At 47.4% G+C, this 12,487-nt stretch overlaps 1 protein-coding gene across 1 annotated transcript in view; it reads left to right on the forward strand.

The window, feature by feature from the left end:
* The window catches only part of CACTIN (cactin, spliceosome C complex subunit), a 158,230-nt gene that overhangs the window by 87,423 nt on the left and 58,320 nt on the right, over window positions 1-12,487 (forward strand). Inside the window, exon 7 of the mRNA XM_069649434.1 lies at window positions 10,797-10,989. Within this exon, the coding sequence (XP_069505535.1) occupies window positions 10,797-10,989 (193 nt within the window). The remainder of the gene's footprint in view (window positions 1-10,796; window positions 10,990-12,487) is intronic.

Here is a 12,487-nt window from a genome sequence, read left to right on the forward strand (position 1 = left end):
TTCCTGTTGTTGCTGTTGATTCATCGGTCGCTGTGGAAACTCAGGAGTGCCTCCAACTGCACTATCTGCCAGCCAGATTCTGGTTTTCAGAGCTGCAGCACCTATCGATATCCGATGAGATTGCTGCAGATTCCCGACCTCCTTCACCAGAGCAATCCGGTGTGGCACCCCGCCCCACAATCCTTCAGCTTGGCGGCCTAGTACCCGAGTTCAGGTTCTAAGCGCAGTTTAACCTTTCAGAAGATATGTGCATAATTCAGGGGGCACGTAAGCCTTCTACGAGGGCTTGGTACAAAAGAAAATGGCTTCATTTTTGTCATTGGTGTCTAAACAGCTTGATCCTCGACAGGCTTCTATTGACTGTGTCTTGTCTCTTATAACCGGCCTGTGGCATCCCTTGCGGTCTGGGAGTAGTGGGCCTTTGTAGGCCTACCTGTACCTTGTTGAAATTGTATTGCATTGTTTGAAATCCTGCATTTGAACCATACTTCTCTGGGCTGGCTGGGTCTCGATTCTCAAATCTGGAGTTGGTGCTCCTCAAGCTGGAGTCTCCTACGTGGGTTGGTTATTTCTTTGTCCTCCCCAGTGGGGTAGAGCTAGTACTTGTCTTGCATTAACCCATAACAGAGGTGTGTCTATGGACCATGTCTGGTTGTTTCCTATGGACAATCTTTTGTAAACCCTCAAACCCCTATAAAGTGACTGAAAACAGGTATTCTTTGTTTGTAGGGCTCCTTTTTGTCTGTGGTGTTTATTTAATTTTAGAAGCTACCAGTGGTTATTAGGAAATGTAATTTAACAAATCACTGCAGCTCACACTTTTCCCATAGAATAACATTGGACTTGTATCTAGTTTTGCAAATGTGTTTGTTTGTAGGCGTGAGCTAAGACTGCAGGCTCAGTCCTGTGCATCTAACAACTTGTACTTTTAAGAACCATGTTGAATCACTGAAACATTTAGTCATTGAGTGTGAGAAAAGTAGTGCCTTGCTTTCTGTACACCTGAGTCAATTTGCTCCTTTAGATAATAACATGTTCGCTTGGTGGCTTAAGATTTCATCTGGTGCAAATGTGAACTATCTAGATGCACTACTGAAATCCCAGCTTTGAGCAGTGATCTCAAGCCTCTATTCTATTCTGTGTTTTGGAGGAAATGAACTGGGATATAATTGACTCTTCGCATGTTATGTACAAACTGGCTGATGTGAGTTTTTATTTTTGCTTTTGTTCACTCACCTTCTTTTTCTGACGTGAAGAGCTATTGGTTCTGTAAGAACCTTTTGAGTTATGTTCGTGGAATTGAAACAAAAGTTTTTACGTATGTTAAAACTGTAGATTTTTCAATTAAAAAATAAAAATGCATGTATATGCCCCTATCACATTGTAAGAAATGCACCCAGATGCTTCTGGGACAGGCGCGCAATACAAATAAATAATCAAAACTGATTTCCACTTCTGATTATCTAATTTAATCTGATGTTTGGGTGGGCCTTGGGGCCTGGTTTCTGTAAATGCTTTCTATCCCTCTGTATATTACACTACAGATATAGGATTCGCCTGTGGGATTTATTTTACTGTCTGAGGATCTGTTGGGTTTGCCATCAGATATTGCCTTACAGTAGTTTTACGCGTGAGAAGGTTCTTCTTTAAGACTATTTCATGTTTTATATGGATACTGTTTGTAATGTATTATTTTATAGTACCTATTTGAACTTCATGTGTAATCCTATTGGAGTATATATTTTTCACTTAATCTGTGTAGTCCTCCTTCGTTTAATATATTGTGCCTAACTGTATCCACCTAAAAGCCTTCTCCCCTATGAATGAAGCCGGACTACTATATAGGCGATCTAATAGAGAGGGTTTGTTCTCTTCTGTGGAAACCATTGTGTTTACTTAGAATACATTGCCTTAGATCCCTCTCCAGAGAGCTGTGGAAAAAGTTCTCGAACACCTCCCTCAAATGTTTAAGGATTCCTTTATTGCCCTTACTACTCGGAGCTCACTGCCCCTTTAACTGAAACTGTGCTCAGCAAATTGGATACCTCTCCTTTGCTCTGGATTTCCTCTCTCCTTATCTATAGGCCCCATGATTACAAATATACATTTGGAGAAGACCTAGCCGATTTTATTTCTGGCTCCTCTGCACAACACTTTATTTAAGCATTCTATAGGACTTCATATCGATGAATGTAACTTGCAAAGAGTCTTATGAAGTCCCTCATTAGTTATCCTGAAGGGTTTAGAGCTAAATCATCTTTGCACTTGGGTGGCCAACTCCACATGACACACCCTGGATGCTTTCTTCTGCCACCCCCCTGATTCTCCAGAAAGCACTGCAACTTCCGTCTACCATAGACTGATCAATTAGACATATTTTTGGCTGTGTCTGCTAGCATTCCAAATTGACATCCATGTGCGAATTCCTGTTTTAGAAATTGAAACCCGGTTTAATATTAAAGATGAGCTGGTCCCTGTTCTCAGACTGTTACCCTAGTCCTTCAGTGTGCTCTAACCCACTGCCATGGTCATAACTCTTTGATGATTGGAACAATGCAGTCCTTAACGCTATCACACATTTTAAAAAGTGCAGAGCTCCGAAACATCACCAGTTTTCCAAGAGCATTAACAAACTCTAGTATCTAGTAAACTAACAAACTACTGCAGAAGGACCCATATGCTATGTGATATAGCATTCCTAAAGCACAGAAGAGGCTATCGCTCAGAAATTGCAAGGCCAATTTCTACTCCGACTGATGCCTTTGAGCCCCCAACACAGGAAGGAAACATTTTAAATCATCTGTTTAGTACTATTTCTGCTGTCTTGTAACATCTTTCCTCAACAAGCACTTTGTAATTTATTTCGTTTCCACTTCTACCGAAAGCTAATCTCCAAGGATGCTCGAATTAAAGCAAAGATCACAAATTCTTTACCACCATGCATAAATCCATCGCCTCACCTTTCTCCCAAGGAAATTAAGTTATTTCTCCCCTCTTAAGCAGGAAGAGTTGTGTGATTGTGTCAGCAAGTGCATGTATTGACTCCACACAAGACCCTTGTCTCCTGCTGCTTTAAGCTCTTCTTCAGTATCCGCTCTTGGTTGATGTTGCTAGAGAGCTTTTCAATGTCACCTTCAGTTCAGGGACAGTACCCCCAGAGTTCAAAGAAGCTGGTTTATGAACCTTTACTTAACATCTCTGCTTGCCTGGATCAATCCAACTCTAATAAACTGAGTCTTCTCTAATCTACCCTCATCCCTTGCTGCCGCCCGCCTGGTACCGTCCTGCCTGCTGCTCTTTTTCACCACTTAGCAAGCCCCACCTGGTGCCTTCCTTCACCATCACTGTCTTGTGGCCAATGCTGGATTTGACTTTGTGGACTTCATTCACGGTGCGTCACTCTTTCTCAACTCTCATGCTGGACTTCTTTGCATCTTGTACTCATGGTGGCCCTGAATCATGCTGTTACCATCTTCACCTTGTATCCTGGCTTGCAACATTATGTGTTACTACTGACTTCTGCAATTGTATTCGCTCTCCAATCTTGCTTCTCCACTTTTTGACTGCTTACTCTCTTTTCTCTCCTCCTTTCCCTTCTCCCTTTTCCTATCTCCTCCCTTTACTTTCTTCTATGCACTTACTCTATCAGAATTGTCCCTGGACCTAATATGATAGCAACCTCGTCTGTTTGCTTCACCCTCCCATTACTGTTTTTTTTCCTCCCCACCACCCCTCCAGCCCTATCTGAAATGTCATCAGGCCTAGTATGATAGTCGCTTGTTTTGTTCCTCCCCTCCCTTTCTGCACCCCTCTCCCTCACCTTTTGTTTTTCTCTGGCTCTACCAGAAAGGTCGTCAGGCCTAGTACGGTAGTCGCCTGTCTGTTTCCATTTCCTTCCAACTCTTCCCCCCCCCCCCTCCCTTCCTTATCTATGTCTTAGCTCTTGCACTATCTGAAATGTCGTCAGGCCAAGTACGATAGTTAATTTCACATCCTTGCTGTTCATGGCGTGTAAGAATGTGGTTGTATTTTCCCTTGTTCCCTCCCTTGCCTTGAAGCGCTTTGAAACACAGTTTATTTATATAGCGCCTATACACAATCATATCAAATGCTCCTAACCTCCGATGCTCTAGTCCTTGAAGCCGGCCCTCTGACTGGCTAGGTTGTGTTGGTTGTCTCACGTAGTGATCCAGTCTTTGATGTCCTCAACTCCTATGACATCCTAGCGTATAAAGGTTCAATTTTATGCAGGCCCTAACAAATGTAACATGTATTCGAGAGGATTGTGTCCTCCGACGTATTCCAAATCTATGACAGGTAATGTCCACAGCTGTGATGCTTCGGAACATTTTCGGCAGAGCGCGTCCTGCTTCGATGGCATAGATCCAATATCCCTCGCGGGCCCCCGTCGAGGGTCGACGTCACCGGATGCTATATATAGGATGCACGACGCCCGTAGCCTCAGTTCTGTTTTTTCCGCAAACGTGTTTGTTTCAGAATCTCGGCGCGCTCGATTCTTCTCTTCAAACGATGTCTTGAACTTCCTCTACTACCCATGGCCGGGCTTTAAGAAGTGTCGGGACTGCAGGTCAAAAATGTCCATCACGGACCCGCACGACATCTGCCTCTGGTACCTTGGCGACAGCCACTCCACTGACGACTGCGAGGACTGCCAGTCCCTGCCGTCTAAGGCCTTGCGCTAGCGTAAGGGGAAATTAAAGGTAGGTATAGTGGTCCAAGCCCTGTAAATCGAAGTCTGCTGGGCTTTCGACCGATGACTTGAGGGGCGACTATCCGCATCAGCGAAAATCCAGGGGGGTCTCGGACTCGGAGTGGTTCCCGCCGTTCCTCTGCCTCGAGGCATTCTAGGAAGCGCTGTCACCGGTCGCCTTCCCCGTCCTCGTCGAAGGAGGACTCTGCCAGACAGTTGACTTGTCCCACCAAGTCTTCGTTCCCGGCCGAATGGGATTCATTCTGCCAGCAGATGTTAGCGATTTTTCAGTTGCAAGGCACAGTTCCGTCCGCGCCTTCGAAAGAAGCTGGCAGGGAATGGGCTCGGTCTATCACTTGTACGCCTTCGGTCTCGGGAGGTCGGCGCGATGATCGGGAGCCGTTGAGGTCCCGATCGGACAAGGGAGATCGTCGTAGCCGTGCTTGGTTCAGGTCCCGGTCCTTGACACCATCGAGACCGTCAGCCTTCGAAGAAGGCATCAGCGCCATGTCCATCGAGGGACGATCTCGAGGCTCAGCCCTCGAAGTAGTCGTTGACGCCGTTGGCGCCTCGGTCGACGTTGACACCGATTCCCTCAACGCCGTTTGTGGAGGATTTGCCAGAGGTGCCCCTATGGGCTGTGGAACCTCCGAGGAAGGCTTGCAGTAAGTCTGAGAGACCTGGGCTCAAAAACAGGCCTGTTCCTCCTCCTAGATTGGATTTTTTTCCAACCTTTGTAAGAAATTTTAGAGGTTGAGGAACTGTCTGATCAGGATGCACAGGCAAGCCCCTCTCCTGAAGTCCCTGATGACCTTTTGTCTGGGCATAGTCAGATGGAGGAACTCCGTCAGTCGTTGCAGGACGCCAGTGGCCTCGACACCTCTCCGGAGGTGGAGTTTGGCTGGCCGGATCCTGGTGCAAATGTTGAATCTTCTTATCAGCGTCTCGTGTTGAGGGCGACGGTGTACTTGGGGTGGTCTCCCCCCCGTGGCGTTTGATCAGGATGAGTTGACGGATATCCTGGACCAGGGTCCGTCCTCTGACCCGGTATTGCCATTTCACATGGCTTTGCAATGGAGGGTGGCAGGGGCTTGGACTGCTCCAGAGAGTCTGCCGGCAGTTAACAAGTAGTTTCCGAAAAAATCCATCCAGTAGTGACCCCTGCTACTTATCTATGCATCCTACTCTGGAGAGTTTGGTGGTTCAGGCGGCTACAGCCACATCGAGGCAGGCTGCGTACCCTACCATCCATCCTGATGGGGATGACAAGCGCTTCGATGGTTGGGCAAGGAAGGTATTTTCTGCGAGGAGTATGGCGTTTAAGTCGGCCAACTCCACTTGTGCCTTGACAAAGTTTACACACACACTGTGGAACTGTGCGTCTTTGGTGGCTGAGCATATTCCAGAGGGGGAAGAAAGGGATGGCTTTCTAGCCCTCGTGCAAGACAGCAAGGATGCTATGTGCGAATCCCTTCAATCGGGTTTGGACACGGCAGATGGTGTCAGCCGCTCCATGGCTGCGAGCACCGTGATACGCAGGTTTACGTGGTTGCGGAAGTAGTTTTGCCCCGGATGTGCAATCCTGGCTTCTGAACATGCCCTTTGACGGCGTTCATTTGTTTGGCAGCAAGGCTGATTAGAGCCTTGAGAGGTTGCAGACCTCCAAAGCTGCAGCAAAGTCTTTGAGCGCTGCAGTGCGACAACCTCCGCCTTTTCGTCCTAGGGGACAGCAATGGAGGGGAGGTTCCTTTTGGTACTACTCCCCTTTTGGTAGACCGAGAGGGGCTGCCAGTCAAAGGGGGCAGCGAAAAAGAACCCATGTTGGTTTGAGAACTCGTGGTGCCAAAGCCGCTCGGGCAGTTGCCTCTTTGCCTTCAGGCACTGCCGCAGCCGCTACATCTCAGTCATGAGGCCATGTCCCATGGTTCGCCGCTTGGGAGCAGGCTAGCACAGCATATCGGAGAATGGCGTGCCATTACTTCAGATGCGTGGGTTCTGGATACCATATCTCACAGCTACTGCCTTCCCGTCCTTCAGCGGCCTCACGACCATCCACCAGGTAAGCTCTCTTTGAAGCGTCCGGATCCGCTCCTTGCACAGGAAATCCTATCCCTGCTGGAGAAAGGCGCCATAGAACTGGTGCCTGTGGCGGAGAGGAACGAAGGATGGTATTCCACGTATTTTTTGATTGCCAAGAAAGACAGAGGGTTGAGACCCATCATGGACTTGCGTTGGTTGAACAAACTTCTCAGGAAGGACAAGTTTAAGATGGTTACTCTTTCTCAGGTCCTCCAGGCCCTTATCTACGCATAAGCTTCAGGATTGGTTGTGTCTCTCAACCTCAAGGACGCGTACTTTCATGTGCCGATTCATCCCAAGCACAGGAAGTAACGTAGGTTTGCGGCTGGCGACTCGCACTTTCAGTTTCGGGTCCTGCCATTCGGTTTGTCCTCCACCCCGAGGGTCTTCCCCAAGCTCATGGTGGTGGTGGCTGCGTACCTCAGGTGGGGGTGATTCACGTCCACCCCTACCTGGACGACTGGCTGATCCGAGCACGCTCTCCTGAGCAAGTGTTGGATCATCTCGGTCTCACCTGCCACACCCTCCCCAGGCTGGGCTTCTCCCTGAATTTCAAGAAGTCGCATTTGACACCTTCCCAACAGCTCCAGTGCATCAGTGCTGTGCTAGACACGTGTCTGGGGAAGTGTTCGCCTCCCCAGGTCAGGGCTCATCACATTGTGCAGATGGTGGACAAGTTTCAAAGTGCCCAGTGTCTCCTGGCTTTCAACTTCCTAAGGTTGCTGGGCCTCATGGCATCCTGCATCTTTCTGGTGCCGGAGGCCAGACTGCGGATGAGATCTCTGCAGTGGGCTCTCAGACTGCAGTGGTCCCAGTTCTCGGGCAAGATGTCGGATCCCGTTCAGATTCCGATCTCGGTTGCACAGGATCTTCTGTGGTGGGCCGACGGAAGGAACCTGCTGAAAGGGGGACAGTTTTGGCAACTATGGCCGGAGGTGACGATTGTGACAGATGCTTCCCTCACAGGATGGGGTGCTCATGCCAACGAGCTGACCGGCAGTGGTCGTTGGTTTCTGTCGGAGTCCAGACTCCATCTCAACCTGTTAAACCTGTGAGCCATCAGGCTTGCCCTGAAGGCTTTTCTGCCGACTATGCAGGGGAAAACTGGTCTGATCATGACAGACAACACAGTGGCCTTGCATTACCTCAACAAAAAAGGGGGCGGGGGTCACTCCTGTTGTGCAGGGAGGCGATGCAGCTCTGGTTCTGGGCCATCGAACAAGGCCTTTCAATCTCGGCAGTTCATCTGGCCGGAGATGAAAATGCGGCGGCGGACCCTCTGAGCAGGCAGAGCGCAGTCTCTCACGAGTGGGAGTTGGCTCAGGAAGTCCTTTTGGAGATCTTCGCCCATTGGGGAAACTCACAAGTGGATCTCTTCGCCACCAGTGTCAACCAGAAGTGCGAGAGCGTCTGCTCAAGGGAATTTCCTCCTAGAGGAGCCTTGGGAGACGCGTTTGTGGCGGATTGGTCATTCCCGCTGCTGTGTGTTTCCTCCAGTCCCCGTCATTCCTCAAGTGTTGTAGACGATTGGGACCCGCATGATCCTTGTGGCTCCGGATTGGGCCAGGAGCGCGTGGTACCCTGACCTTCTAGAAATGTCCATCTGCCCTCCACAACGTCTTCCTTACCGAGAGGCTCTACTCTCGAGGGAGTGGGGTCAGGTTCTCCATTCAGAGGTCAGGACTCTCGACCTTCACGCTTGGTATCTGAAAGGTTGAAACACAAGGATTGGGACCTCCTGGATGATGTGATGGAGGTGTTGCTTTCAGCCAGGCAGCCAGCAACAAAGTCCCTGTAACGTTGCCGTTGGCATAAGTTCTGAGACTGGTGCAGGAGACAGAATGTTGATCCTTTTTAATGTTCCATTTCTATGGTTTTGTGTTTCTTCTTTCTTTAGCCCACAAGGGCCTTCGAGTGGATACCATTAAGGGTTACCTGGCAGCGCTGTCCATATTTAAGCGCTCATCTGAAGAGTGTTCTCACTTTAGGATTGATTTCGCAGTTTCTAAAAGGGCTGACTAATGTGTTTCCGCTGTCCCCTTTCCAGGTGCCGGTTTGGGATTTGAATTTGGTTTTGAAGTTTCTGGTGGGTACTCCGTTTTAGCCCTTGGACTCTTGTCCTTTGAGACTGTTGTCTTTCAAGATGTTGTTTTTAGTTGCGGTTACGTCCGCTCGCAGAGTGAGTGAGTTGCAGGCACTTTCAGCCAAGCCACCCTTTACTGTTTTCCATAAAGACAGGGTTGTCCTTCGGGTGCGGCCTTCTTTTCTGCCGAAAGTCATGTCTGAATTTCATTTAAGCCAGAAGGTAGTTCTTCTGGCGTTTTATCCTCCTCCGCATCCTGGCAAGGAAGTGGAGAGGCTCCATAGGTTGGATCCTAGGAAAGCTCTGAGTTTTTATATTTCACGGATGTCCCGGGTCAGAGTGGACGATCAGCTATTTATCGGTTATGCTGGACACCGTTTGGGCCAGGCTGTTACCAAACAGACCTTGTCAAGGTGGATTATCCTCGCTATTACTGAGTGTTCCTGTCCGGCGGGTAAGGACCCTCTGGTAGGATTACGTGCTCACTCTACTAGGGGAGTGGCTACCTCCACTGCCCTTCAGCGGGGTGTTCCTATTCGGAATATTTGTGAAGCAGCCACATGGGCTTCTCTACATACTTTTGTCATAAATTACACCCTGGATTCAACCCACGGGCGGGATCTGGCCTTTGGTAAAGCGGTTCTTTATTCCGCCATTTCATTGGGTAATCTAAATTCTTTTCCCACCTCCATAATCTGGTACTGCTTTGGGAGTTTGTGATGTATTTGGAATACGTCGGAGGACACAATCCCCTTAAAGAACAAGTTACTTACCAAATCTGGTAATGTTCTTTCGATGGGATGTTCCTCTGACCTATTCCACATCGCCCTCCCAACCTGCCCCTCTGGAGAATTTCCTATACGATTGCAGTTTACGTTTCTGCAAGGCTATCTGCAGTCAGACTGGCAGGAGATTGGTGCCACACGTTCTGGGGAAAAAACTACAACTGAGGCTACGGGCGGCGTGCGTCCTATATATAACATCCAGTGATGTCGACCCTCAACGGGGGCCCGGGTGGGACATTGGATCGCCACCATCGACGCAGGACGCCCTCTGCCGAAAATATTCTGAAGCCGCACAGCTGTTGACATTACGTGTCATAGATTTGGAATACGTCGGAGGAACAGCCCATCGAAAGAACGTTACCAGATTTGGTAAGTAACTTGTTCTTCTTCCACATGCTGAGTCAGAATTATGCAGCACAGTTGTATGCAAAGCCCTAAACCTTGAGTTCTGCCCTCTGAGTCCTGCCCTCCGCAACACCCTTCCTGGCCTGTTGCAGTCAGGCCCACTGGTGCACCTTAACCAATGATGTCTTCTTTGGTACACCTTTACCATTGCGATTCCCCCACCCAGTCTTTCCTCTCCTTGGAGCACACAAACCAAGTCCTAAACTCTTTAGCGCCTTAGCACGTTATATTCCAGGTTGTGGCATGCTAACCAAAATAGCTGAAATGCTGCAGCACCTTAGTCACAATTCATGCCGGTTTCCTCCTGCTTTTAAGTGTGGTTCCAAAAGTGTTTTTACATTGTTTAGACTTTATTTATTTACTCAGAAGGGCGAAGTTCCCTGCTGCTGTTTGATTGTGTGAATACATCAAGCAATACCTTAACTTGCTCAGTGATCTTAGAACACACTGTGAAGCTCCTTATTCTGTGATTTTGTAGCCTTTTTCCTGCAACATGTTAGTCGGTACCGACTGACGTTATCAGATTCCGCAATGTTATTAGATACACTTAATACATCAGAAAGTATGTATCAAGGTCTTTTAAATTAAAAAGAATCGTCTTTTTATCTTTTTAAAGCCCCACTTCTTCTTTTCTCTTATTTCGTGGCCTTATTCATTGACCTTTTTATAACTACAAATCATTTACCACTAAGTAACTTGGAGATATTTTTTTATTTTTTTTGTCCCGCTGTAGGAGAGCGTCGAGAAGGAGTTAATGCATCTGTTAGCTCAGATGTCCAGTCCGTGTTCAAAGGGAAGACTTACATTCAATTGCAGGTCATTTATCAAGGAATCGAGAACAAGATCCGGGCAGGTGGACCCAACCTTGATATCGGCTACTGGGAGAGTCTGCTGCAACAGCTTCGTGCCTATATGGCCAGGGCACGGTAAGGAGCATGAGAGTTCTGGTGGCACTGCAAAATGCCAAATGTGGCGGAACGAACAAATACATTGATATAGACAGATTTGTTTGAGTCACATCTGGCTACTTACTCAATCACTGATACTGGGTGTCCACAGGGGAATAATGTAATGTTAATGGGAACACAAATGATGCCAACATTTCTTATATTGATCTTTTAAGCTACATCTGCCCATTCAAGCTGTTCCCTATGGCTTATGTTTATCACCTGTCTCATTCAAGAGCTTTCGTAGGGTTTCTTGCCAAGCTACTGCTTTAGTCTATAGCATTATTACCATGTGCAGTGTACTTTGGGATATTCTAAAAAGATAATGCACTCTTGTCTTGTGCATTCCTTCCTGTTCGACTCTGCTCAGGTAATCCAAGTTTAAGTGGCTTGATGAAGCAGAAAATTAATCGGGGTGCTTTTGAAGTCGCCCAAAACGCATGAAAAGTAAAATAATATGGCACTTGCATGTGAAGGTAATTGCAGTAGGGGTAAATAAATGTTTTATAGTTATTATTTTAATCCTTTCACTGCATTATATACACATTTATAAATTCACTTACTCCTGGTGGTTAAATGGTGCAGGCTCTTTCCTTATATTGTGCCTGTCCGAACATAGTTTAGCTTAGAAGGATGTTAGATGTGCTTTCCTAAATGGATTTGTAGCAGTATCTCCATTAACTACCAAATCGGGCACCATGTTGGGAAGAAATTCCTGAACTCAGGCAAACTCCTGGATCTTTGTTTGTCCTGAATAATTCACCCAACTTCTCTCTTGGTGATTTCTGTCATGGGCCTCGCAAAAGGTGCTGCCGTCTAAAATGGGTCCCCTAAGAGACTTAAGATTCTAAGCGTAGGTAGCCCAATGCATAACCTGTCCTTTCCCAGGCTAGTAAACTGGTTTAAAATAAAGCAGTCGTGGTCTATGGAATGTTGGACTTGGAGTACAGTAGTCAGTATTGTGAGAAACGTTTCCTTTTTTTGATACTGGAATATTACTTTTTCCATTCACGGAATAGCTGCTGGAAAACCTTTGTATTGTACAGGAAATGCATTATTCCCGAAATGCCAGATCTGTATCATATATTAAAAAGCAACAATCTGACTGGAGTTCCATTGCTCATGGATTGGAATGAAAGGTGCAAAGAAATGACCAACAGGAATCACGGAGGAGACCCTGATTGCCAACCCGGACCTAGCCAAACAAAGGTTTTGACAGGACTGGCTCCAGACAGAGCAAGCAAGATGCCACCACAGACTGCTTGGATGGAACCCAGAGCATACAATGAATCCCGCCACCCCACCGAAGTACCTAATGAAAATCCCGAGCAGATTTCACTGGAGCGTCGTCTTGAAATTCAGCCTGAACATCTTACCAATGCAGGAATCATTGAAAATATTTTTGAAACCCCCTGATGACTTCAGGTACAGATTCTGTCAAGTGAATGGCCTTTCAGAATCTTTGACATACATAACT

This window comes from Ambystoma mexicanum, chromosome 1p (genome assembly GCF_040938575.1).
Source record: "Ambystoma mexicanum isolate Mex_15411 chromosome 1p, UKY_AmexF1_1, whole genome shotgun sequence".
Taxonomy (NCBI): domain Eukaryota; kingdom Metazoa; phylum Chordata; class Amphibia; order Caudata; family Ambystomatidae; genus Ambystoma; species Ambystoma mexicanum.